Source organism: Rana temporaria, chromosome 11, assembly GCF_905171775.1.
Source record: "Rana temporaria chromosome 11, aRanTem1.1, whole genome shotgun sequence".
In the NCBI taxonomy this organism is placed as follows: domain Eukaryota; kingdom Metazoa; phylum Chordata; class Amphibia; order Anura; family Ranidae; genus Rana; species Rana temporaria.
Window position 1 is genome coordinate 156278983 of NC_053499.1, and position 26989 is coordinate 156305971.

The following is a 26989-nucleotide window of genomic DNA, read 5'->3' on the forward strand; positions in this document are numbered from 1 at the left end:
TTTATCAATTCTGATAGCGAAGATTGGAAATTCGCCTGTAAGGAGTATAGTAGGGATAATTCTTCTTTAGCCGTATGCCAGGACTACGGTAGGGTGCAGCACGTCCCCCGAAGTCATCAATGACGAGCCTCAGATAGGAGGTGGGGGGGGATATTTTATTTTTCTATATTACTCATTAAATACATGTTTATCCTTTTGCTTTGTGTCCAAGTCTAATCCTCTTTTCTCACACGGCTGAGAAGCTTAACCCCGTACATAATATAAATATGGATGTGCAAAGGCATGAAGGGATCCTTTCAATGTATAGAGTTTATGTAGCGCTTACCCCGGAGGGGCTGCTGAGAATAGGCTGGTTCTCCCCCAGTAGTACAGAAGTGGTACAGAGGCTGCCAGTCACACAAGCACAGTCCTGCCACACCGACAAATCAGGCTTAGTCTAGGGCAGTGCTGCCTTATACACACACAATGCGCTGGCTCTCTGCCCCCCCTCCCCCTGGATCACACTGCTTCCTTATACACACAATGCTCTGGCTCTCTGTCCCCCTCCACCTGGATCACACTGCTTCCTTATACACACAATGCTCTGGCTCTCTGTCCCCCTCCACCTGGATCACACTGCTGCCTTATACACACACAATGCTCTGGCTTTCTGCCCCCCCTCCCCTGGATCACACTGCTGCCTTATACACACACACACACAATACTCCGGCTCTCTGACCCTCTCCCCCTGGATCACACTACTGCCTTATACACACAATGCTACAGCTCTCTGCCCCCCTCTCCCCCTGGATAACACTGCTGCTTTACACACACACACATTGTTCCGGCTCTCTGCTCCCTCCCCCTGGATCACACTGCTGCCTTATACACACAATGCTCTGGCTTTCTGCCCCCCCCCCCCCGGATCACACTGCTGCCTTATACACACAATACTCCGGCTCTCTGCCACTCTCACCCTGGATCACACTACTGTCTAATACACACAATGCTACAGCTCTCTGCCCCCTTCTCCCCCTGGATCACACTGCTGCTTTACACACACACACACACACACTGCTCCGGTTCTCTGCTCCCTCCCCCTGGATCACACTGCTGCTTTACACACACACACACTGCTCCGGCTCTCTGCTCCCTCCCCCTGGATCACACTGCTTCCTTATACACACAATGCTCCGGCTCTCTGTCCCCTCCACCTGGATTATACTGCTGCCTTATACACTCACTGCTCCCGGCTCCCTGCCCCCCTCCCCCTGGATCACACAGCTGCTTTACACACAGGCTGCTCCGACGCTCTGCCCCCTCCCCCTGGATCACATTACTGCCTTATACACACAATGCTCCCGGCTCTGTGCTGCCCTCCCCCTAGATCACACTGCTCCCTTATAGACACACTGTTCCTCCATGATAAAAAGGTGGGAAAAGCTGTTCTAAAGGACAGCACTGCCGCACTACTCCTGGGCAGTCCTGGGCAATCCGGGACACGTGGGCACCCTAGCTTCCGGCAGCTGACATGATGCATGCACCATGCATGTGCAATCATCTCTCAACAGGCAAGCAATAGGCCAAACTTGGGTAACCATGGGCCAACCATAGGCAGCCAGAGTGTGGGGATGAGGAAAAAGCACAGGGTGGTCCATTCTAAGTCATGTGTTAGCAGAGGGAGGTCCTCATCCTGGACGCTGGAAGAACCTACCCCGGGACTGATGGGAAAATCTTCTCTTTAAAAAGGACAGCGGATGGTCCTCCTCTGAGGTATTTGTGTTGGTTGACTTTCTTGGTTACCTGTGTCGGGGTGGATGGTGAAGGCAGGCAAGTATCCCTCTCTGTGCACGATCCCATATTTCACTTGCCCGTTCACTCCGCTGTCCGCGTCTTTTGCCTCCACTTGAAGCACAAACGTCCCCAGGGGCTGGTTTTCTAGAATCGAGGCGTTCTTGCTGTACTCGGCACACTACAAAGACAACATTTGATAAGCTGGGTCATTTACAAAACTACCATCACCTTAAAATATATGCTCTTCTGGAAGAATGGTCAAACATTCCCATAGACACTCCTAAACCTTGTGGACGGCCTTCCCAGAAGAGTTGAAGCTGTTATAGCTGCAAAGGGCGGGGCCAACTCAATATTGAACCCTACGGACTAAGACTGGGATGCCATTAAAGTTCATGGGCCGGATTCAGATACATTGGCATATCTGTCCGGTCCGCGTAACGTATCTCTGATACGTTACGCCGCTCTAACTTTGGGCGCTCTAACATGCGCCGTCCGTAAAATCTCCCAGTGTGCATTGCTCTAAATGACGTCGCAAGGACGTCCATCTGTATTCGCGAACGACTTACGCAAATGACTTAAAAATTTCAAAACTCGGCGCGGGAACGGCGGCCATACTTAACATTAGCTACCCCTCATATAGCAGGGGTAACTATACGCCGGAAAAAGCCGAAACGCAAACGACGTAAAAAAAAGCGGCGGGCGGTCGTTAGTTTCTGAATCGGCGTAACTCCTCATTTGCATATTCGTCGCGTAATAATACGAAAGCGCCACCTAGCAGCCGGCCTGGAATTGCAGCCTAAGATCCGACGGTGTAAGACACTTACACCTGTCGGATCTTAGGGATATCTATGCGTAACCTGATTCTATGAATCAGGCGCATAGATACGACCGTCGGAACTCAGAGATACGACGGCGTATCAGGAGATACGCCGTCAAATCTCTTTCTGAATCCGGGCCCCATATGCGTGTAAATTCAGGCGTCCCAATAAAATATAGTGGATTTTTTATAAAAAAAAAAAATGTATACTAGTAATGGCGGCGATCAGCGACTTCTAGTGGGACTGCGATATTGCGGCAGACAATCTGGCACTAACTTTTGACACTTTTTGGGAACCAGTGACACTAATACGGTGAGAAGAATTTGCACTGTCACTATACTAATGACTCTGGCTGGGAAGGGGTTAAACATCTAGGGTGATCCAAGGGTTAAATGTGTTTGTTCTTTCACTAAGGGATGTACAGGGAAAGAAGATCCATCGCATCCCCGCTGACAGGACGGAGCTCTGCCCCTTGTCTACATTTGTGTCTCTCCTCGATGATCGGCGGGTGCTGGTGGACATCCATTGGTCGGCACCCGCTGATCGGCTTCTGCTGTGACCAGTGGCGGTCGTTCATGCAGCGGCGCCACCCCCCCTAATCCATGCGCCTGGCCCCTAATCTACAAGTAGGGCACCGGACGCATGGATTTCAATGAGTTGTTTTTTTTTCTTTCCGGAAGCACATGAATAGAGCCTGAGGCGTAGAGCACTGGACTCGGAGCCCACCCTCTTGTGTGACATTAGCAATTTAATATTCGCCAGTGTCTTCCCGTTTCTCCTCCTGGCCAATAAGGAAGCGGGTCCTGAGACCCGATTGGATTGGAGTACCAGGTCCTGATTGGCAGAGGAGAAGCGACCACCGGGAACTCGGGAGGAGATGCAGGGGGGAAACCTCCAAAGCCGTCACCATTATAGGGTAAGTGCCGGGCTGGTGGGGCGCCTGGCGGGCGAGCAATGCGGCGATCGAGCAACGGGGGGGAGCGACGATCGATGGAGTGAGCACCAGGGGTGGGGGGTGGTTTGTTGGTCGCTCAGCAGGAGCTGGGCACTGGTGGCGTGCCTGCGCCCCTACCCATAAGTGCAGAATCATATATATATATATATATATATATATATATATATATATATATATATATATATATATATATATATATATATATATATATACACACACACACACACACACACATATAAAAAAATAATATTATATACACATTTTTTTCCTTTACATACATTTATATATAAAATGTATGTAAAGGAAAAAAATGTGTATACAATATTAAAGCGGAGTTCCGGCCACAATTTCACTTTTTATATATAAATACCCCTGTAATACACAAGCTTAATGTATTCTAGTAAAGTTAGACTGTAAACTAAGGTCCGTTTTGTTAGGTTGTTACAGCATTTAGACACTTTATAAAATAGAAATTGACTGGGGCCATCTTAAGTGTGGGCATCATGAAGCCAGACTGTATGACTTCCTGGATTTCAGCCTTGCAGATCTCGCACATGCACAGTGCTGCACAAGCAGTGTAATAGGTTTCAGATCAGGTTTCAGCACCTGTACTGTCCAAGTCACATGATTCTTCGAGACTGGGGAGTGCACAGACTCCTGGAAAGTTACACCCACTATTTCCCAGGAGTCTGTGCGGTGTAGGTTAGGAAGCTTAAGCACCTAGGTGCAGGAAGTGGGAAGATTAACTATTCTGCCTAGCAACAACACTTTGAAGGCATCTTAAAAAAAAAAAAAAAATTCTTAAAGGACTAATGACATTTTTTTAAAACTACTGATGTAATGTTATATTAATGGGTGGAACTCCACTTTAAGTATATATATATATATATATATATATATATATATATATAAAAAATAGTAATAATAAATTATGTGTGTGTATATACACACACACATATAAAAAAAAATATAATAATAATAAATTGTATATATATATATATATATATATATATATATATATATATGTGTATGTGTATATATATATATATGCGATTCTGCACAGCATGGCCACCATGCAGCAGTAAATCTGCTATAGGGCGGTTGGCAAACGGTTCCTCTAACATCTCATATTCACTTTATGATGCCTAATCTGTTCCTCCATTTGGCTGACAGGAGTGATATCGTGAAATATTCAGTACTTCTGGGTATAGGGGAGCATAGGACTCATCCCTTCCTCAGTGTTGTCACATGGGGGAAGGGTGGGTCCTCAGCCCCGTGTAACCCCGTGTAAGCTCCAGTGTGTGACTTGGATATACCAGAATGCTGACTGGTGAAATGTGAAATAAAAAGGTAACTCAAACCCACCTGATGAAAAATGGGCTTGTTATTATTGATGTCATCCACTCGAACGAGGACTGTGGCCGTGCTGGTGAGGCTGTGCGGACCGCCGGAGGCGTTGTCGTCTGCCGCGGTTACATACAAGATGTACTCAGTCCCGTGGAGCTGGGGGAGAGGACTTGGGCCAAGGCGAATAAGACCTGGTAATTGACAGAAGATACAATTATTAGTTTCTTCCTTACATTCAATAGGATTTCAGAGATACGTATATATCACAGGTGGACTCCAATCAAGTTGTAGAAATAGAGTTTGAATTAATTAATTCTTTTTTTTTTTTTCTTGGAAATATATATATATTTATTTATATTTATATATTTTTTTTTTCATATTTAATATTTAAAAGTTTTTTTCGAAAAAGAGAAAAAGACAAAATATATCTCACACTCTGCCCTGGGGGGGGTTCTCCCTATGTATTCCAAAAGTGTCAAGCTCTCTCTTACCGCTAAATTTATTAACCAAACAAACTAAAAATATATATATATAAAAAGGGGGGAAAGGCAGAACATATCTTTATTTTCAATCATTGGGATTCACATCTATAAGGGTTTTTTTTTATTCTAATACTTTTTATTAGAATTATAAAAATGTATATTTCAATTCTAATAATTTAGATTAGAATATTTTATTAAATTCTAGTAATAATAATAATTTTAATAAAAAAAAAAAAAAAATGACAGTACACAAATAACAGTCATACATTATACAACTTCTACTTGGCCTCAAAACCCCCCAGAAACTCCACATTTTTCTACACTTTTTTATTTATTTTTCTACTCTCAACCATGGCTTTTGCTATACAATACCTTAGATGCGTATTTGCAATGTTGCTTTAATATATATATATATTTTTTTTTTTATAGCAATGTATACTAAGAGCTAAAACCTTGTCACTAAGTGTACTTAATGTACCTACGGGCTCTATTCAACCCTTTTCTTTTCTTTTTCCTTTTTTCTTGTAACCCTTTATGATGAAAATCTTAATAAAAATATAATTGTATAAACTATACACTACATCCAGAGCAACAACACAGTGATTAAAGGTGCCAACTCAAAACATTAAGGGCTAGATTCAGCAAGAATTTACGCCGGCGTATCTATAGATACGCCGCGTAAATTCAAAGCTGCGCCGGCGTATCTTCTTTCTGTATTCAGAAAGCAAGATACGCCAAAATTAGGCTAAGATCCGACTGGCGTAAGTCTCTTGCACCGTCGTATCTTAGTTGCATATTTACGCTGGCCACTAGGTGACGCTGCCGTTGAGTTCAGCGTAGAATATGCAAATGAGCTGGATACGCCGATTCAGAAACGTACGTGCGCCCGGCGGATTTTTTTACGTCGTTTGCGGAAGGCTTTTTCCGGCGTAACGTTACTCCTGCTATATGAGGCGCAGCCAATGTTAAGTATGGACGTCGTTCCCGCGTCGAATTTTGAAAATTTTACGTTGTTTGCGTAAGTCGTTCGCGAATAGGGCTTTGCGTAAATTACGTTCACGTCATTGACTATTTGCGACGTGGATTAATGTACATGGGAGGAGCCTGTGATACTTATGTACATGGGAGGAGCCTGTGATACTTGTGTACATGGGAGGAGTCTGTGAATACTTATGTACATAAGAGGAGTCTGTGAATACTTATGTACATGGGAGGAGTCTGTGAATACTTATGTACATGGGAGGAGTCTGTGAATACTTATGTACATGGGAGGAGTCTGTGAATACTTATGTACATGGGAGGAGTCTGTGAATACTTATGTACATGGGAGGAGTCCGTGAATACTTATGTACATGGGAGGAGTCTGTGAATACTTATGTACATGGGATGAGTCTGTGAATACTTATGTACATGGGATTTCTTTGTTTTTTATATTTAATACATTTGCAAAGATTTCAAACATCTTTCACATTGTCATTATGGGGGATTGTTTATAGAATTTTGAGGAAAATAATGGGCCAAATCTTCAAAGGAGATACGCAGGCGGAACTGCTGTTCAGCCTGCGTATCCCTGTGGCTATCTTTGGAAACGATCCTCAGAAGGACTTAGGCAGATCCACAAAGCTTTTTAGCTTTGTGTTTTCTGCGTAAGTTACGTTTTGCATACGTAAAATTAGGGATGCTTTTACAAGGCCTAAACTGTTTAGACCTTGTAAAAACAAACCTTTTTTTCGATCGCCGCGTTTTTTAAATTTTGATTTTTTTTTTCCGGCGCGTATTTTTTTTTTTACCCGACGCAACTTTATTGTCCCGTCGCGATCCACAAAGCCCGGCGTAAAGTACGTTCGCGCGATGCACGTCGGGAAAAATGACGTCACACGCATGTGCTGAACGTCCGGCGCGGAAGCGCGCCTCATTTGAATAGGAATCGCCCCCTCGAGCAGACGACCGCCTTGCGACGGAGGCACTTAGGTTACACGGGGCCAAATTCTCAAAAAAGCTGCCTAACTTAACTTTCAGCAGTTAAGTTACACAGGCGTTAAATTTCTACCCAAGTGCCCGATCCACAAAGCACTTACCTAGAAATTAAACGCCGTGTAACCCAAGTGCCTCCGTCGCAAGGCGGTCGTCTGCTCGAGGGGGCGATTCCTATTCAAATGAGGTGCGCTCCTGCGCCGGACGTTCGGCGCATGCGCGTGACGTCATTTTTCCCGACGTGCATCGCGCGAACGTACTTTACGCTGGGCTTTGTGGATCGCGACGGGACAATAAAGTTGCGTCGGGTAAAAAAAAAAATACGCGCCGGAAAAAAAAAAATCGAAATTTAAAAAAAAATGCGGCGATCGAAAAAAAGGTTTGTTTTTACAAGGTCTAAACAGTTTAGGCCTTGTAAAAGCATCCCTAATTTTACGTATGCAAAACGTAACTTACGCAGAAAACACAAAGCTAAAAAGCTTTGTGGATCTGCCTAAGTCCTCATTTGCATACGCAAAGCGGCATTTCGACTCGAAATGCCCCCAGCGGCGGATGCGGTACTGCATCCTAAGAGACGACAGTGTAAGGCCCCGTACACATGACAGAGGAACTCGACGTGCTTGGCACGTCGAGTTCCTCGTCTCGTTTTGGGATGAAGCCGCCGAGGAGCTCGGCGGGCCGCCTTCTCCTATAGAACAACGCGGCCAACGAGAAAATAGAGAACATGTTCTCTATTTTCTCGTCGAGCTCCTCGGCGGCTCCATCGAGCCAAAACTGTACAGACGACAGAGATTCTCGGCAGAATCCGGGTTTTGACCGAGTTTCTCGGCGAATTCTGCCGAGAATCTCTGTCGTGTGTACGAGGCCTAAGTCTCTTACAGATGTCGGATCTTCTGACTATCTTTGGAAAAATCCTTCTGAGGATCGTTTCCAAAGATAGCCACAGGGATACGCAGGCTGAACAGCAGTTCCGCCTGCGTATCTCCTTTGAAGATTTGGCCCACGGCGTGCAATTTCTAGGTAAGTGCTTTGTGGATCGGGCACTTAGGTAGAAATTTAACGCCTGTGTAAGTTAACTGCTGAAAGTTAAGTTAGGCAGCTTTTTTGAGAATTTGGCCCAATGAATTTAATCCATTTTGGAATGCGGCTGTAGCATAACAAAATGTGGAAAAAGTGAAGCGCTATGAATACTTTCCAGATATACATTTATACAATTATTTGGTATAATCTATGCTGGCTTTTGGGGAATGCATTGGCCCAGATTCAGGTAGCCTTGCGCTTTTTTTACGTAGGCACAGGGCACCGTTTTTGCCCTGCGCCGTTTTTGCCCTGCGCCCCCGCAAATTTTCTGCGCTACCCGCGATTCACGGAGCAGTAGCTCCGTAAATTGCGTGGGCGCTCCGGCAAAATGCCCGGCGTAAGCGCGCGCAATTTAAATGATCAAGTAGGGGGCAGGAATCATTTAAATTAGGCGCGTTCCCGCCGAGCGTAGGGCGCATGCTCCGTCGGGAAACTTTCCCGACGTGCATTGCGGTAAATGACGTCAAAAGGACGTCATTTGCTTCAAAGTGAACGTGAATGGCGTCCAGCGCCATTCACGATTCACTTACGCAAACGACGTAAATTTCAAATTTCGCGACGCGGGAACGACGGGTATACTTTAGCATTGGCTGCCCCTGCTATTAGAAGGGGCAGCCTTACGCAAAAACCGACGTACGCAAACGACGTAAACTGCGTACGCAGGGCTCGCGTAGGGTAGTGAATCGGCGTTAGTATGCAATTTGCATACTATACGCTGACCACTACCGGAACGCCACCTAGCGGCCTGTGTAAGAATGCAGCCTAAGATATGAGGGCATAAGAGCCTTATGCCACGCATATCTTAGGCTGCAGTCGGCATAACGAGCTCTCTGAATCAGGAGAAGTCGTTACGCCTGCGCAAGTAAGCAATTGCGCTGCGTAACTATGGTTACGCAGACGCAATTGCTTCTTGAATCTGGGCCATTGTCTCTAATTTAAGTGAGTTTGTGAAATTATTTTTGTAAATTTGTTGCACAATTTTTTTTTTTGCACAATTGCGGATTTTTTTTTTACACCAAGCGCAAAGGTGTTGCGTTTTATATACACAAAGTTTTGTTAACAAAAAAAAAGGAAAAAGGGTAGGACCGTGGGATATTAATAAATGTTGTTATTTTATTACATTACGCATATCTTTAGTTTGCCTACAAAGTCCCACGGTTCTGCTGGGGACATCTCCAAATGAAAGTGAGTATTGCAGCAAAAGCTGTTTGTTTATTTATTTATTTTTTAATGATATTTTAGCCAATAATAGACTATTTATTTAGGTTTTTACTACAAACTCAAAGAATGATCCTCTTGATAAAGGCAACAAAGATAACATGCAAAGGGGCATTGACCCACACCAACCAATCAGAACGCCGTTGTTCACTGACCCCGACTACAGTAAACTCTGATAGTGCGCAGTCTTTACATCACCATTCCTCCCTGCAAACTACTTATTATAAGAGAGAGCGCCCGCAATCTATCGGTTTGGCCGCAGAATAATTGCATCTCTAGTCTGATGACACCAAGTGCTTTATTGCATTGATTTCTGTTGGGTAGAAAATGCCGGGTCCAATCAATAAAGTGCCTTCAGAAACTCTATTTGCACAGTCTGACGCGTAAACACTCTGGAGTCTGCTCCTCGAAACCGTGATTACCTTTCTGAGGATCAATAACGAAATTTCCCTCCTTGTTTCCTTCAGAGATTTCATAAGTGACTCGGTCTCCGTCAGGGTCGAACGCTTGTACCGTGGCCACCAGGGTGTTGGGGGCCGCGTCTTCTGACACAAACGTCCGATATCTAGAAAATAGGACACGAAGGTTTCAGCCGATGCCTGCAATTATTATTTCGGACGTATAATTGGTTGGGCGCCTTGCATTAGTAGATTACGCTCTCCGGGGGCACAAACACGGCACTTTCTATAGCCATGGAAAATTAGACTTTCTATGAAGAAAAATGGTACATATGGAATTATAACCCCCAGTTGCCTATTAAAACTCAGCTGACGCGTTTTGGAAATTATTATTCAATCAATCAGTCCACCCAAAACAGTGTTTGGTAGATGCTGGAGTCACAAACCACCTTACAGTTCCCTATATTGTAGCTCTTGGGGACTCTATTGATGAGATCTCTGCAGTTCCCAAAATCAGATTTCTGCACACCTGCTTTGATTCCCATCCTAATTAATATAATATTATAGAGACAAGGGGGCAGATCCACAAAGATCTGCCCCGGCGCAGCGTATCTGAGATACGCTACGCCGCCGTAACTTACTTTTTTTGATTTGAATCCTGAAAGAATTCGGCGGTGTAGTGTATCTCTCGCGGCGTAAGGGCGCGGAATTCAAATTGGGCGGCTAGGGGGCGTGTTTCATTGAAATGAAGCGCGTCCCCGCGCCGAACGAACTGTGCATGCGCCATCCCTAAATTTCCCACCGTGCATTGCGCTAAATGACGTCGCAAGGACGTCATGGTTTTGACGTGGACGTAAATTACGTCCATCCCGATTCACGGACGACTTACGCAAACGAAAAAAATAAATTCTAATTATACGCGGGAACGACGGCCATACTTAACATTGCATACGCCACCAAATAGCAGCTTTAACTATACACCGGAAAAAGCCGACTAGAATAGCTAATTTGCATACTCAACGCGGAAAACGGCGTGAACGCCACCAAGCGGACGCCGAAGAATTGCATCTTAGATCCGAAGGCGTACGAAGACGTACGCATGTTGGATCTAACCCAGATGCCGTCGTATCTTGTTTTGAGGATTCAAAACAAAGATACGACGCGGGAAATTTGAAAGTACGCCGGCGTACTCGCTTTGTGGATCTGCCCCAAGCTGTGTAGCACCCTCCTAGATAGGCGGTAGGACAAGATAAATGTAGTTATGGCTCACTGTATCCAGGGTGGCCGTGTTTGATTAGTTTGGTCTGTTCAGTGTTTTCGTTGAGTTTGAAGTTCAGGATTTTTTATCTAGGTTGAGTTTGAGGTTAGGATTTAGGGTTATGTTCAGCCTAAAGCTAGGGGTGGGAGTTAGGTTGAGTTTAAAATTAGGGCTGGGAGTTTATTTTAAGGTTATATTTGGGGGTTAGGTTGAGCTTGACATGGTTGGGAGCAGTGGCGGCTGGTGCTCAACATTTTTGGGGGGGCGCAAACGGAAAAAAAAATTGCAGCCTCACTGTGCCCATCAAATGCAGCCACTGTGCCATCAATTGTCACCACTGTGTCATGCCATCAAACGCAGCCACTGTGCCATCAATTGTCACCACTGTGTCATGCCATCAAACGCAGCCACTGTGCCATCAATTGTCACCACTGTGCCATGCCATCAAACGCAGCCACTGTGCCATCAATTCGCACCACTGTGCCATGCCATCAATTGCAGCCACTGTGCCATCAATTGTCACCACTGTGCCATGCCATCAAACGCAGCCACTGTGCCATGCCATCAAACACAGCCACTGTGCCATCAATTCGCACCACTGTGCCATGCCATCAATTGCAGCCACTGTGCCATCAATTGTCACCACTGTGCCATGCCATCAAACACAGCCACTGTGCCATCAATTGTCACCACTGTGCCCTTTAATTGCCACCGCTGTGCCCTTTAATTGTCACCGCTGTGCCCTTTAATTGTCGCCACTGTGCCCATTGATGTCTTAGGGTGCATATTTACGCTGGCCGCTAGGTGGCGCTTCCGTCGTTTTCGGTGTAGAGTATGCAAATGACCTAGATACGCCGATTCACAAATTTACGTACGCCCGGCGCTATTTTTTTACGTCGTTTACGTTAGACTTTTTCGGCGTAAGGTTGCTCCTGCTATTATGAGGCGTACGCAATGTTAAGTATGGACGTCGTTCCCACGTCGAATTTTGAATTTTTTACGTCGTTCGAGAATAGGGCTGGACGTAATTTACGTTCACGTCGAAACCAATGACGTCCTTGCGGCGTACTTTGGAGCAATGCACGCTGGGAAATTCCACGGACGGCGCATGCGCCGTTCGGGAAAAAACGTCAATCACGTCGGGTCACCACCCATTTACATAAAACACGCCCCCCCTCATACTCATTTGAATTAGGCGCGCTTACGCCGGGCCCCATTTACGCTGCGCCGCCGCAACTTACGGAGCAAATGCTTTGTGAATACTGCACTTGCCCGTGTAGCGTAAATAATAGGGTTGTCCCGATACCATTTTTTTAGGACCGAGTACAAGTACCGATACTTTTTTTTTAAATGTGTCCCCAAATGCAGCCATGTCCCCCCACATATGCAGCCATGTCCCCCCACAGATGCAGCCATGTCCCCCCATATATGCAGCCATGTCCCCCCACATATGCAGCCATGTCCCCCCACATATTGCAGCCATGTTCCCCACATATTGCAGCCATGTCCCCCACATATTACAGCCATGTCCCCCACATATTACAGCCATGTCGCCCCACATAATGCAGCCATGTCGCCCCACATAATGCAGCCATGTCCCCCCACATATATCTAGCCATGTCCCCCACATATTGCAGCCATGTCCCCCACATATTACAGCCATGCCCCCCACATATTCCAGCCATGTCCCCCACATATTACAGCCATGTCCCCCACATATTACAGCCATGTCCCCCACATATTCCAGCCATGCCCCCCACATATTCCAGCCATGTCCCCCACATATTACAGCCATGTCCCCCCCACATATTGCAGCCATGTCCCCCACATATTACAGCCATGTCCCCCACATATTACAGCCATGTCCCCCACATATTACAGCCATGTCCCCCCACATATTGCAGCCATGTCCCCCACATATTACAGCCATGTCCCCCACATATTACAGCCATGTACCCCCACATATTGCAGCCATGTCCCCCACATATTACAGCCATGTCCCCCACATAATGCAGCCATGTCCCCCACATAATGCAGCCATGTCCCCCCACATATATCCAGCCATGTCCCCCACATATTACAGCCATGTCCCCCACATATTACAGCCATGTCCCCCCACATATTGCAGCCATGTCCCCCACATATTACAGCCATGTCCCCCACATATTACAGCCATGTACCCCCACATATTGCAGCCATGTCCCCCACATATTACAGCCATGTCCCCCACATAATGCAGCCATGTCCCCCACATAATGCAGCCATGTCCCCCCACATATTGCAGCCATGTCCCCCCACATATTACAGCCATGTCCCCCCACATATTACAGCCATGTCCCCCACATATGCAGCCATGTCCCCCACATATTACAGACATGTCCCCCCACATATTGCAGCCATGTCCCCCACATATTACAGCCATGTCCCCCCACATATTGCAGCCATGTCCCCCCACATATTGCAGCCATGTCCCCCCACATATTGCAGCCATGTCCCCCACATATTACAGCCATGTCCCCCCACATATTGCAGCCATGTCCCCCCACATATTGCAGCCATGTCCCCCCCACATATATCCAGCCATGTCCCCCATACCTGGATGATGCCGCCGCTGCCTCGTTAATCAGCGTGCAGGGAACATTACAGCTTTCGTTTGAATAGCTGTATCCCCGCCGCGCCGTGTATAGACACTCCCCGTTGCTCGGGATTGGACAGATCATCCGTCCAATCCCGTGCAAGGGGGAGTGTCTATACGCTGCGGGGATACAGCTATTCAAACGAAAGCTGTAATGTTCCCCGCACGCGGATTAACGCGGCGGCGGAGGGTTTGCGGCGGCGGCGGGGGGGGGCAAGTATTCTATTCAGGCATCGGGGGCATTTGCGGGAGTACAAGTACTCCCGCAAATACTCGGTATCGGTCCCGATACCGATAAAGGTATTGGTATCGGGACAACCCTAGTAAATAACACACGCTACGCCCGCACAAACTTACGGCGGGCTACTTGAATCTAGCCCCTTGAACTGGGTCCTGGAGCTTGGAGACTTTGTAGAGCTTTGGTTAAGATAAAGCCTTGGTCCTTGGGTCCTTGGGTCCACATCTTACCTGGCAGAACAGGCCAAGAACTGACCCGAGTTTACTGATTTGGACAAGCAGATATTTTATTTGTTTTATACAATGGACTTCCTCTACACATCTCTGCTGGTAAAACCGTATTTGTTGTTTGCTAAATCAAACTGCAGAACAAACCTGCTTGGACTATTTCTGGGTGTCCTCGCCTCGGGCATGACTTACCACTGCCAATACTAGTTAGGTCTGCCCCCCTTGCTCTATACACATATATATATATACACACACACACTATATATAAGCCCTGGATCGGTGCGGCGGATTAGGAAACGGGAACACATGCGATTCCGTTCAGCCGCTCAGCAGCAAATTGCAGCCCAGAGGCCACTCTCTTCGCCTGAAGTCTAACGAGCAAATCGATTCCCGGCTCTGACAGCTTTCAAGCTGTAAAACAAAAAGCCACAGAGACACAGGAGGCTCAGACATTACATGGAAGGGCCTCGGAAAGATGCAGGAGGATTTTAAGGAAAAAAATAGGCCACCATCGTGTCTGTAACAAGCTGTGTTCTGTGGAGCTGACAGGGGGTCCGGGGGAAGGGAGGGAGGGGGGGGAGGAGGGGGTTCGGTTGCTCGCAGCAAAATACAGACAACTGCGCTCTAATCGAGGGTAAAAATACAAAACTTTAGACTTAAAGGCACAAAAGAAAATGATTAGGTCTGGGGGGGGGGGAGGGGGGGGGGCGATGTGTTCTCTGTACAGATAAGAAGAAGCATCAATTACTATGGAGGAGACCGAGAAACAGGAATATGATGCAGAAGTATATATATATATACCGTATATACACACACTGATATATAAGAACGTATGATAGATGAAAAGAGAGGGATAGATAGTGATAGATAAGAGATTGAGATCATGAATGGGATAGATCAATAGATAGATAATGATAGGGTAGATCATCTATTTTCCTCTATTTTATCTACCCTACCATTGTCTATCTGTCTTTCTATTTATCTTCCTCCATTTTGATAGATAGATGATATTATCACAGATAGATAGATAGATAGATAGATAGATCGATAGATCGATAGATCGATAGATAGTCAGACAGACAGACAGATAGATAGATAGATAGATAGATAGTTGATGGCATAATTGATAAAATATGGATGGGTTGGTAAAATAGAAGTTGGGTGGATATCTAGATGGATAGATAGCAAATATTATCACAGATAGATAGATTATCTATCTATCTATCTATCTGTGATAATATTTGCTATCTATCCATCTAGATATCCACCCAACTTATATTTTATCAATCCTACCATTATCTATCTATCTGCTATCTATCTATCTATCTATCTATCTATCTATCTATCTATCTATCTATCTATCTATCTATCTATCTATCTATCTATCAAAATAGCAGAAGATAGATAGATAGACAGAGAAATAGAAAGATAGATAGACAGACGGACAGGCGGATAATGGTAGAGTAGTAAGGTAGATAATCTTCCTCTATTTTATCTACCCTACCCTTAGCTAGATAGAGAGATAGATAAGGGTAGGGTAGATAAAATAGAGGAAGATAGCTAGATAGAGAGATAGATATCTTCCTCTATTTTGACAGATAGAGAATAGATGACATACATTTCAATAGATAGATAGATGAAATGATCAGAGATAGATAGATAGATAGATAGATAGATAGATAGATAGACAGACAATGGTAGGGTAGTAAGGTAGATAATCTATTCTCTATCTATATTCTATCTACCCTACCATTATCTATCTATCTTTCTTTCTATCCATCTTCTTATCTATCTTATTTTAACTTCTTATCTATCTTCTTATCTATCTTATTTTAATAGATAGATAGATAGATAGATAGATAGATAGATAATGGTAGGGTATTAAGGTAGATTATCTATCTATCTATCAAAATAAAGGAAGATAGATAGATATATAGATAGATACGGTAGATAATCTATCTATCTTCCTTTATTTTGATAGATATATTATCTACTTTACTACTCTATCTATCTATCTATCTATCCACTATCATAATAAAGGAAGATAGATAGATAGATAGATCAATAGATATATAATGATAGGGTAGTAAGGTAGATTATCTATATTTCTCTATTTTATCTACCCTACCCTTATCTATCTATCTATCTATCTATCCATCTATCTTCCTCTATTTTGGTAGATAGATGGATGGATAGATAGATAGATAATGGCAGGATTAATAAAATAGAAGTTGGGTGGATATCTAGATAGATAGATAGATAGATAATCTACCTATCTGTCTATCTATCTGTGGTAATATCTGCTATCCATCTATCCACTCAACTTCTATTTTACCAACCCATCTCTATTTTATCAATTATGTCATCAACTATCTATCTATCTATCTATCTTCCTTTATTTTGATAGATAGAAACATAGATAATGATAGGGTAGTAAGGTAGATAATCTATCTGCTATCTATCTATCTATCTATCTATATATCTATCTATCTAAATAAAGGAAGATAGATAGATAGATAGATAGATAGATAGATAGATAATCTACCTTACTACCCTATCTATCTATCTATCTATCTATCTATCTATCTATCTATCTTCCTTTATATAGATAGATAGATAGATAGATAGATAGATAGATAGATAGATTATCTACCTTACTACCCTATCATTATCTATGTTTCTATCTATCAAAATAAAGGAAGATAGATAGATAGATAGATAGATAGATAGATAGATAGATAGATAGATAGATAGATAGATAGATAGATAGACAACGGTAGGGTAGTAAGGTAGATAATCTATCTTCCACTATTTTATCTACCTTACCCTTATCTATCTATCTATCTATCTATCTATCTATCTATCTATATGATACCTATCCATATCTATCATCTATCTGTCTCTCATAAAGTGTATCTATCATGTATATGTTTTCTTCTTTTTTTTTTTTTCTATATAGATCTCTACATTAATCCCTTACTCTTCTATCTATCTATCTATCTATCTATCTTTATTTTGATAGATGGATAAATGTGTTCAGGTCCTGATATCACAGAATATATCTATCCTCCGGGTATAATAAATATTGAGAACTGACACTGCTTGGGAAAATTCCGGCGCTTCGTCGTTGACGTTGGAGACTCGGATCCTGACGGTGGCGGTCCCGGTGTTGGGCGGCTCGCCGCGGTCTACCGCCAGGATGACGAACTCGTACAGGTGGCCGGGCCGCTCGTAGTCCAGGCCCCGTGCCGGGCTAATGACACCCTTCTCGGAGATGCTGAAATCAGGGCTGAGCGTGAAGTAGGAGAAGTCGCCGTTGGCGCCGGTGTCGCAGTCAGCGGCCGTGACTGCGGAGAGAGAGAAGAAAGGAAATAATTGCTGGAGCAGGAGAACAATTAGGAGGAAAGGATACATAGATACACCATCATCAGGAAAATGACTGCTTGTGTGCGGCCCCGATAATTATCCCCCTTTTGTTATTTACTGTGTGCACGCCGCTTCCCGCTCTGCGCTCTCGCTCCTTTGTTCCGGGCTGCCCGCGGAAGCCGTGTGCAAGATAAAACGTATCATCATTTTGGGTTTTATCTTTTAGAGAAAAAAAAAGGAGTTCTTACATTGTGTGTGTGAAGCCAAGACTTTTATTTGGAGTTTGGAGTAATGGGGGGTTAGGACCCCGTCAGGTTTTTATGGCTCTAAAATGTAAAGATCTTAAGCTATCCATAGACAGCTCGGAATTTGGCTCATTTCAGCACCGCCCGAAAAATTTCATGCTTCATTCGACTTTTGTCGAAGGAACCGAGTGGAAAATTGTCTTATAAACCATCCACTGGGTATCGGGGGCTCAAAGACCTCCCCATTTTTCAGGGCTTAGATATTGTATGTAGTTTGTAGACATGTGCAATTCGTTTAGTTCCGAATTCGTTTTTTTAACCACTTCAGCCCCGGACCATTTTGACGCTAAAGGACCAGGCCCCTTTTTGCGATTCGGCACCGCATCGCTTTAACGGACGATTGCGCGGTCGTGCGACGTGGCGCCCAAACAAATTTGGCGTCCTTTTTTCCCCACAAATAGAACTTTCTTTTGGTGGTATTTGATCACCTCTGCGGTTTTTATTTTTTGCGCTATAAACAAAAAGAAGAGCGTAAATTTCGAAAAAAATTCAATATTTTTTACTTTTTGCTATAATAAATATCCCCAAAATATATATATATAAAAAACATTTTTTTTCCCTCAGTTTAGGCCGATACGTATTCTTCTACATATTTTTGTTAAAATAAAAAAAAAATAAAAAAAAAATCGCAATAAGTGTTTATTGATTGGTTTGCGCAAAAGTTATAGCGTCTACAACATAGGGGATGGTTTTATGGCATTTTTATTAATAATTTTTCTAGTAATTTTTTTGTGGTTTGGCCTGAATTGTATATCTGCCTTGCTTTTATTGTGGTTTTATGTAATATTTAATACAATTTATAAATAAATTAATAAAATGTATTGTTTTACAATTGTAGTTTTTTTTTTGGTTTGGTGCCTTAAAAGTAATTTGAAGCCAAACCTTAAAATATATGTGTTTTGGCCTGAATTGTATGTCTGCCTTGCTTTTATCATGGTTTTATGTAATATTTTTATTGTGGTTTTATGTAATATTTAATAAAATGGATTGTTTTTTTTTTGTAGTTAATTATTTTTTAAAAGTATTGAAGTATTGAACCCAACCTTAAAATAACGACAGGAAATTGGATTTTTTTTTTTGGGCCCGAATTGTATATCTGCCTTGCTTTTATTGTGGCTTTATGTAATATTTAATAAAATGTATAAATAAAATAAAATGTATTGTTTTATAATTGTAGTTTTTTGGTTTGGTGCCTTAAAAGTAATTTGAAGCCAAACCTTAAAATATATGTTTTTTGGCCTGAATTGTATGTCTGCCTTGCTTTTATCGTGGTTTTATGTAATATTTAATAAAATGGATTGTTTTATTTTTGTAGTTAATTATTTTCTAAAAGTATTGAAGTATTGAACCCAAACCTTAAAATAACGACAGGAAATTGGATTTTTTTTTTGGTCTGAATTGTATATCTGCCTTGCTTTTATTGTGGTTTTATGTAATATTTAATACAATTTATAAATAAATTAATAACATTTATTGTTTTATAATTGAATTATTTATTTATTTATTTTTATTTTGGTGCCTTAAAAGTAATTTGAAGCCAAACCTTAAAATATTATTTTTTTTTGGCCTGAATTGTATATCTGCCTTGCTTTTATTGTGGTTTTATGTAATATTTAATACAATTTATAAATAAAAATAATAAAATGTATTGTTTTATAATTGTATTTTTTTTTAATATTTTTATTTTTATTTTGGTGCCTTAAAGGTAATTCGAAGCCAAACCTTAAAATATATATTTTTTTGGCCTGAATTGTATATCTGCCCTGCTTTTATCGTGGTTTTATGTAATATTTAATAAAATGGATTGTTTTATTTTTTGTAGTTAATTATTTTTTAAAAGTATTGAACCCAAACCTTAAAATAACGACAGGAAATTTTTTATTTTTTTGGTCTGAATTGTATATCTGCCTTTCTTTTATTGTGGTTTTATGTAATATTTAATACAATTTATAAATAAATTAATACATTTTATTGTTTTATAATTGTATTTTATTTTTATTTTGGTGCCTTAAAACTAATTTGAAGCCAAACCTTAAAATAATTATTTTTTGGCCTGAATTGTACATCTGCCTTGCTTTTATAGTGGTTTTATTTAATATTTAATAAAATGTATTGTTTTACAATTGTATTTTTTTTGTTGTTTTTTTTATTTTTGGCTTAGTGCCCTAAATTCTTTTTTGGGGGGGGGGGGGGGGGGGATTCCATGGGTATTGTGTACATTTTGGGGATGTGGCCCATCGGCTTACTTCAGACCTTATTGGCTTTAAAACTTTCCGAATTACCGTCAACAATAAAAAAAAAAAAAAAAAATGCGTCTGGCATCTCTTTAAATGTGAACTTTCTCCGGAGTTCCTCCTTGATCCTTGCGGTTGGGGTAAGTATCTGAGCCGCGTTTTTTTTTTTCTGCGCGGCGCCGTTTTCGGAGAATTTATGGCTCCTCGTTAGCTCGGCCAGATGTTACTAACCTTGCAGCAGGGTGGATGTCGGCGGCACGGTCTCAGGGACGCCTTCCTTGCTGTAGATGGTCTGCTGAAATTCGGGGGCGCAATCATTTACGTCTGTAATCACCACCGCAACCTGCAAGACATTTCCATTAAGCGCGGAAGAGTTCCAGCAGAGCGCAATAAACCGGACACTAATATCTTGATATAAAAATGAATCAGTGAGCGCCTGCTGCCGGCAAACAGGACAATAAAGCATCTGCTTGCACGTCAGCGCTGTGATAGGGTCATAAAGCGGCTCCCTCCGTGCGTGTACGTGCCAGAAAACGACAAGGCCGCGGCATCGTCACAGACCGGCCCCGTCTCCAGGAAGAGCTGCGTGACTTAAAGGACAACTTTGCCATGTAAGGACTGTTTTATCTGCCAATTGATTATTCTTTTAAGGCAATGCAAGTCTCTTATCATTTTTGCTATAGCACAAGAAAGGTGACAACGTGTTTTAGACCCTGCAGACCTTGTGTCACTGCCCCGCCTCTCGCTGCCCTAGGCAAGGCTAAAATCGGGTGCCATCCAATCTATCTTCCCGTTTAAGATCCACCTGGGGGGAGAGAGAGGGGGCGAGAGAGAAAAGGAGAGGGGGTGAGAGAGAAAGAGAGGGGGTGAGAGAGCGACGAGGCGACGAGAGAGAGAGAGAGGGGGCGAGAGAGAGAGAGAGAGGGGGGCGCGAGAGAGAGAGGGCGAGAGAGAGAGAGAAAGAAGGGGGGCGTGAGAGAGAAAGATGGGGGCGTGAGAGAGAGAGATGGGGTCGAGAGAGCGAGAGAGGGGGGCGTGAGAGAGAGAGAGGGGGGCACGAGAGAGAGAGGGGGGCACGAGAGAGAGAGGGGGCCGTGAGAGAGAAAGATGGGGGCGTGAGAGAGAGATGGGGGCGAGAGAGAGAGAGCGAGAGAGGGGGGCGAGAGAGAGAGGGGGGCACGAGAGAGAGGGGGCGCGACAGAGAGATGGGGGTGAGAGAGAGAGATGAGGGGCGCGAGAAAGAGATGAGGGGCACGAGGGGGTCGAGAGAGAGGGGGCGAGAGAGAGAGAGATGAGGGGCGCGAGAGAGAGAAAGGGGGGCGGGCGAGAGAGATAGAGAGAGAGAGATGGGGGTGAAAGAGACATGGGGAAGAGGTGAGGGGAAGAGAGGGAAGGGGTGAGAGAGAGGGGGCTCTCCTATCCCCCCATACTACACTAGGAGGTTCTCCCCCCCCCCCCCCAAAAAAAAACTATGCCAGCTCGTTTTTACCAGCAGTGTGTAGCGAGGCTACTGGAAATCTGACCTGCTCTGCCAAGTGAGCTACTTCTGGGATCAGAGGCTGCAGCCACCGCCACCTTCTGCTTCTGCTTTACTCCCCTGTCACCAAACAGTCACTCCCTGGCAGCCCTTCTGGTGGGTGTCACCCGGGTGCGAAACACCAATGCTAGTAGTGTCCCTTCTGCCTGGGAGTGGCGCTGCCCCCCTGAAAAATTACGCCCAAGGCAAGCGTCTTTTTTGCCTCGCTGTAATTACGTCCCTGCATCCACACCCCCCCGTCAGCCTGATTTTAGCTTCCACCTGGGGCATGTTCAAACTCACAGGCAACAAATGAATTACAATAAAAAATAAAAAAAAACTGTTACGACACAAATTGAGCCAGTAAACTCTGAACATGCGGTATAATCTCGCTATACAGAAAGAGATCGGCCAATGCACACAATACCTAGCAATGCATTCTGTGCCTACCTCAGCAGTGCTGGTCAGCGATTGGTGGTCTTCACTTGCTCTCACCAGGAGCAGAAACTGATGAGGTTCCGTCTCATAATCCACACTCTTTGTCATTGAGATCTCCCCGCTCAGGTGGTGAATGGTGAACAAATTGTGAGGGTTGGACACCAAACTGTAGCTTAACGTCCTGTTCTGGTGGGAGAGCGCCGACACCGTCCCCAGGCTGAAATGAGAACATTTGGTTAAAAGCAACTAAATACCTTCCAGGTGCGTCAAAACAAAAGTGGTGCAAAGTCTTATAGCCAGATTCAGTAAGACCTGCCTAACGTTAGGCAGGCATAGCGTATCTCATATACGCTACGCCGCCGTAAGTTAGAGAGGCAAGTGCTGTATTCACAAAGCAGTTACGGCGGCGTAGCGTAAATGGGCCAGCGTAAGCCCGCCTAATTCAAATTGTGTTGAGGTGGGCGTGTTTTATGTAAATAAACCATGACCCCACGTAAATGGACAGGAAGCCAAAACAAGAAAAAAAAAAACAGTACTGCTCACATACCCCAAATTTCTATCACAGCCGGCTGGTTACACTTCTTGCTGGTTGGGAATGAGTTTGCCTGGCTCTGTCTAGGACTACAAGAAAATGGCGCCTGTCTGTACACAGCCATGGCACATTTTGAACCTGATGTGAATGAAAATGGCCTCAGCTTTATTCCCCACCTGTAAAAGGAACACCTACTAACTACATCATCCATGTAGTGGTTTAATTTCAGTGGCCTCTACAATTACATCCCCGCATGGACGAAACACGTTTGAGGGAGTTCATCTGTGGGTGAGGGATAAAACTGAAGCCATTTTCTTTCACATCAGGTTTACAATGTGCCAAGGCTGTGTGCAGACAGATGCCATTTTCCTGCACACAAAGACAGGAAGTTGGGGAGGCTTGGTATCACTTTCGGTAAGGGTTGACCAACATCGATTCAAGAACATATATGAGTATTTAATATATAAGAATATATTTAGATGACTTACACTTGTCCTGCGGGTGTGTTCTCTGGAACGTGGATCGTGTATGATGCATTTCTGAACTGCGGAGGTCGGACACCAGCAACCACCGAGACAGTGACTGCAGGACTCCTCCTTCCGGGTTTATCAGCAGCTTGTACCGTCAGCTGATACTCTACGTCCTCCTCTAGGCTCTTATCTGTGGTCAATATGCAGCCGGAGCTTCTGTCCACAGTAAACCTGCCCCCTCCATCTGGATGAAAGATAAAAAGGCATCATTCGCCCATTAAAGTCGAAACCCCCAAAATAGAGTAATGTCATATACTGTAGAATACCAGTCCTTAGATGTGGTGGATGCATTAGTTTATTTAAAAAATTCCTTCTTTTATTTTCACCTGGTAATCTTGCAATTGCTACCTGTCACTGGGGGACTACACTTAATCCTCCCCTCTATGGAGGAATTCGAGGTTGCTACCCAGGGGTTGGGGGGACTTGGTAGATTACAGAAGGAATATAAAACATTGTTCATTCATTGTGCAAGTGAGCTACTGAATTTCCAGCAGGACCAACAGGAATTTTCTGTACTTGCTGAAAATGTTCTTAGGACTGAAAAAAAAAATATATAGAATATAGCCCCCATATCTAAGGACTGATAAACTGCTCTTGGGTTTTGATATCCTTTAAAGTACACCTATACCATTGTCAAACAAAAAACACAATTTTGCACGCATGCTCGCCCAACCACCAGTCCATTACATGAGGGATTGGGCGTTATCAGTACAACATTTTGGGCTTAGCTCGTGGTACTTATATTTTTTACCAGGTAAAATGGAACTTTACTTATTTTTAGGAGGTGCCAGAATGATTTCACCCCAGTGTGCATGTACCAAAGTCATATCATCATTCACCGCCCTGGCTGAGGAGGAGAGATGCCAAATCTAGAACAAGCAGTGGCGGCCCGTCCATAGGGGGCACATGGGCGGCAGCCCCCCCCCCTCCAAGTTGTCACAAAAAAAGTTCACTTTAAGACTTTCCAGGCGCCGGACATACTGCAGTCTATGGGAAGCTTCCCAGCTTGCAATCGGCTGATTGCAAGCTGGGAAGCTGATTTGCCTGTGTTTAGGGCGTGTTCGGGGCGAAAGCGATGCGCCCGCAAACACCCCTAATCTACACTGATTTGCCTCTGGCTCCTGTGCATTTTTTTTTATTGGCCAGAACCGGAGGAGGACTGGGCGGTGCTTTTTCGGCACTGCAGCGTCACTTCCAGTTTCCCGGCTGGCTCACTGTGTTGCGGTGAGTCACTCACTGGGACGTGCGTGAATGACACCTTGACACCAGCCATCCCCCGCGCCACCACTGCAAGCAAGTTACAGCAGCGTGGAGGACAGCCTGGGCAAGGAAAAGTGCCAAAAAAGATGGTGTGAGCAGCTGACGGAACAGAAAGGGGCGGATCTTAAATGTCAGCATTGGAGGTGGGAAGATACAAAGGCAACTCTGCCTAATGTTGTGTTGCTCCTAACTGCACATTATGGAAAGAGCTGCCGACCCGGGCACACCACAGTTCTGCCATAAAGTGATAGTCCACCTTTTGTAGATGTAGATGATCAAGATCTTGTAGATGCAGCATTTACTACTTTTTTCAACGAAGCCTGCAGAGCTTATACTTGTGATTAGTGCATCACAGGTGCAATTAACAGGCTTTTGTAACACCCCCCCCCCCCCCCCCCAAGCCTTAGGTCAGTACAGACCTAGGCTGGAGAAATTGCAGCTTGACTACAAGACTACGAGTACAAAATGATTATCAGTTGGGCACTAGGGAAGTAAGAGTAAAAACTCATGAGGTCCAAGGACTTCACATGTACCAACGGGTTACAGGTTGGGAATCAGGGGAGTAGAGTCCTACAAGTAAAGACTCATGAGGTCCAAGGACTGCACAAGTACCAAAAGGTTACAGTTTGGGCATCAGGGAAGTAGAGTCCTACAAGTAAAGACTTATGGAGGTCCAAGGGCAGCACAACAAGTACCAAATGGGTTACAGGTTGGGCACCAGGGAAGTAGAGTCCTACCAATAGAAACTGTTGGGGTTCAAGGGATGCATAACAAGTACCAAATGGGTTAAGACATGGGCAATAGGGAATTAGAATCCTACCAATAGACTGTTGGGGTCCAAGGGCTGCACAACAAGTACCAAAGGGTTACAGGTTGGGCACCAGGGAAATAGAGTCATACCAATAGAGACTGTTGGGGTCCAAGGGCTGCAAAAAACATTTAAGCCTTTAAGCCCAAAGGACTGAGATCAGGCAGTTGATAGGGCTGTACCAGTGACCTCCTCCTGCGCTACATTGGGAAGATTCCCCTAACTTCCTGTCCTGGTGATACAACAGGAGGTAAGAGGAACATTTTCTCCAAAAGGGAAGGTAAATCCCCTCTTGGACAATTGTCACCAGAACTAGTGTCCCCGTTTGAAGGTTTCCCGTCTATTCCTGTTCTGGTGGCAACTGTAAGGCCCCTTTTCGCACTGTACAAACTGTCGGTACGCTGCACTTTGAAAAGTCCTGCATGCTGCATCTTTGGTGCAGTTTTCCAAAAATGCACCAAAAGGCACCTTCCATTGTAAGTCAAAGGGAATGCATCAAAAGCGCATCAGTGTGCCCTAAGCTGCACCAAAGTGCATCAGTGTGAAAGGGCCCTAAATGGAAATTTCCATGCTTTGCTCCTGCATGAACTGTTACCTTCCAGAAGGAAATACTCCACTTCTCCATTGGATCCTTCATCCTTGTCAGTTGCGTGTAGTTTGTAAATACAGGTCCCCACCAGGGCCAGACGTGACACGGCTGTCAAGTACGGAAATGGCTCCATCGTCCACTGCGGAGACTCGTCATTGACGTCGGTGACTGTGAGCTGAAGGTGGATGAGGTGCCAGGCCTTGCCTATATAATGCAAATTATTAAACAAATGTTGAAGGACAATGATTGCATATTCTCAGTTATTACACATCTTGAGTTATCTTTGTAATCACTGCTTGGTACATTTTTTCATTTTTGTGTTCCATGTACAGATTCATACTCCTTCTAGTGGTCACCTGCATATAGTTTAGCATTGTTGACTTGACCACACAGCAAGTACCAAAGGGTTACAGGTTGGGCATCAGGGTTGTAGAGTCCTACCAATAGAGACTGCTGGGGTCCAAGGCCGCACAACAAGTACCAAAGGATTATAGTTTGGGCACCAGGGAAGTAGAGTCCTACCAATAGAGACTGCTGGTGTCCAAGGCCGCACAACCAGTACCAAAAGGGTTATTGATTGGGCACCAGGGAAATATAATTCTACCTACAGAAACTGTTGGGGTCCAAGGGTGCACAACAAGTGCCAAAGGGTTACAAGTTGGGCATCAGTCTCTATAGGTACGACTCTATTTCCCTGATGCCCAACCTGTAATCCATGGTACTTATACAGTCTTTGGACCTCATGAGTCTTTACTTGTAGGACTCCACTTCTATACCAATAGAGACTGCTGGGTCCAAGGCCGCACAACAAGTACCAAAAGGGTTATTGATTGGGCACCAGGGAAGTAGAGCCCTACCAATAGAGACTGCTAAAGTTCCAAGGACTGCACATGTACCAAAGGGTTACAGGTTGGGCGTCAGGGAAGTAGAGTCATACCAATAGACTGTTGGGGCCCAAGGGCCACACAATAAGTACCAAAGGGTTACAGGTGGGGCACGAGGGAAGAA

At 44.2% G+C, this 26989-nt stretch overlaps 1 protein-coding gene across 1 annotated transcript in view; it reads right to left on the minus strand.

Annotated features, from left to right (window-relative positions):
* LOC120917906 (neural-cadherin-like) overlaps positions 1–26989 on the minus strand; it is a 94824-nt gene that overhangs the window by 44010 nt on the left and 23825 nt on the right. The window contains exons 2-9 of the mRNA XM_040329502.1: positions 25988–26185; positions 23283–23508; positions 22275–22479; positions 20540–20651; positions 17501–17750; positions 10070–10212; positions 4912–5084; positions 1783–1951 (exon numbers count right to left, since the gene is read on the minus strand). Of these exons, the coding sequence (XP_040185436.1) occupies positions 1783–1951; positions 4912–5084; positions 10070–10212; positions 17501–17750; positions 20540–20651; positions 22275–22479; positions 23283–23508; positions 25988–26114 (1405 nt within the window). The 5' untranslated portion in view covers positions 26115–26185. The remainder of the gene's footprint in view (positions 1–1782; positions 1952–4911; positions 5085–10069; positions 10213–17500; positions 17751–20539; positions 20652–22274; positions 22480–23282; positions 23509–25987; positions 26186–26989) is intronic.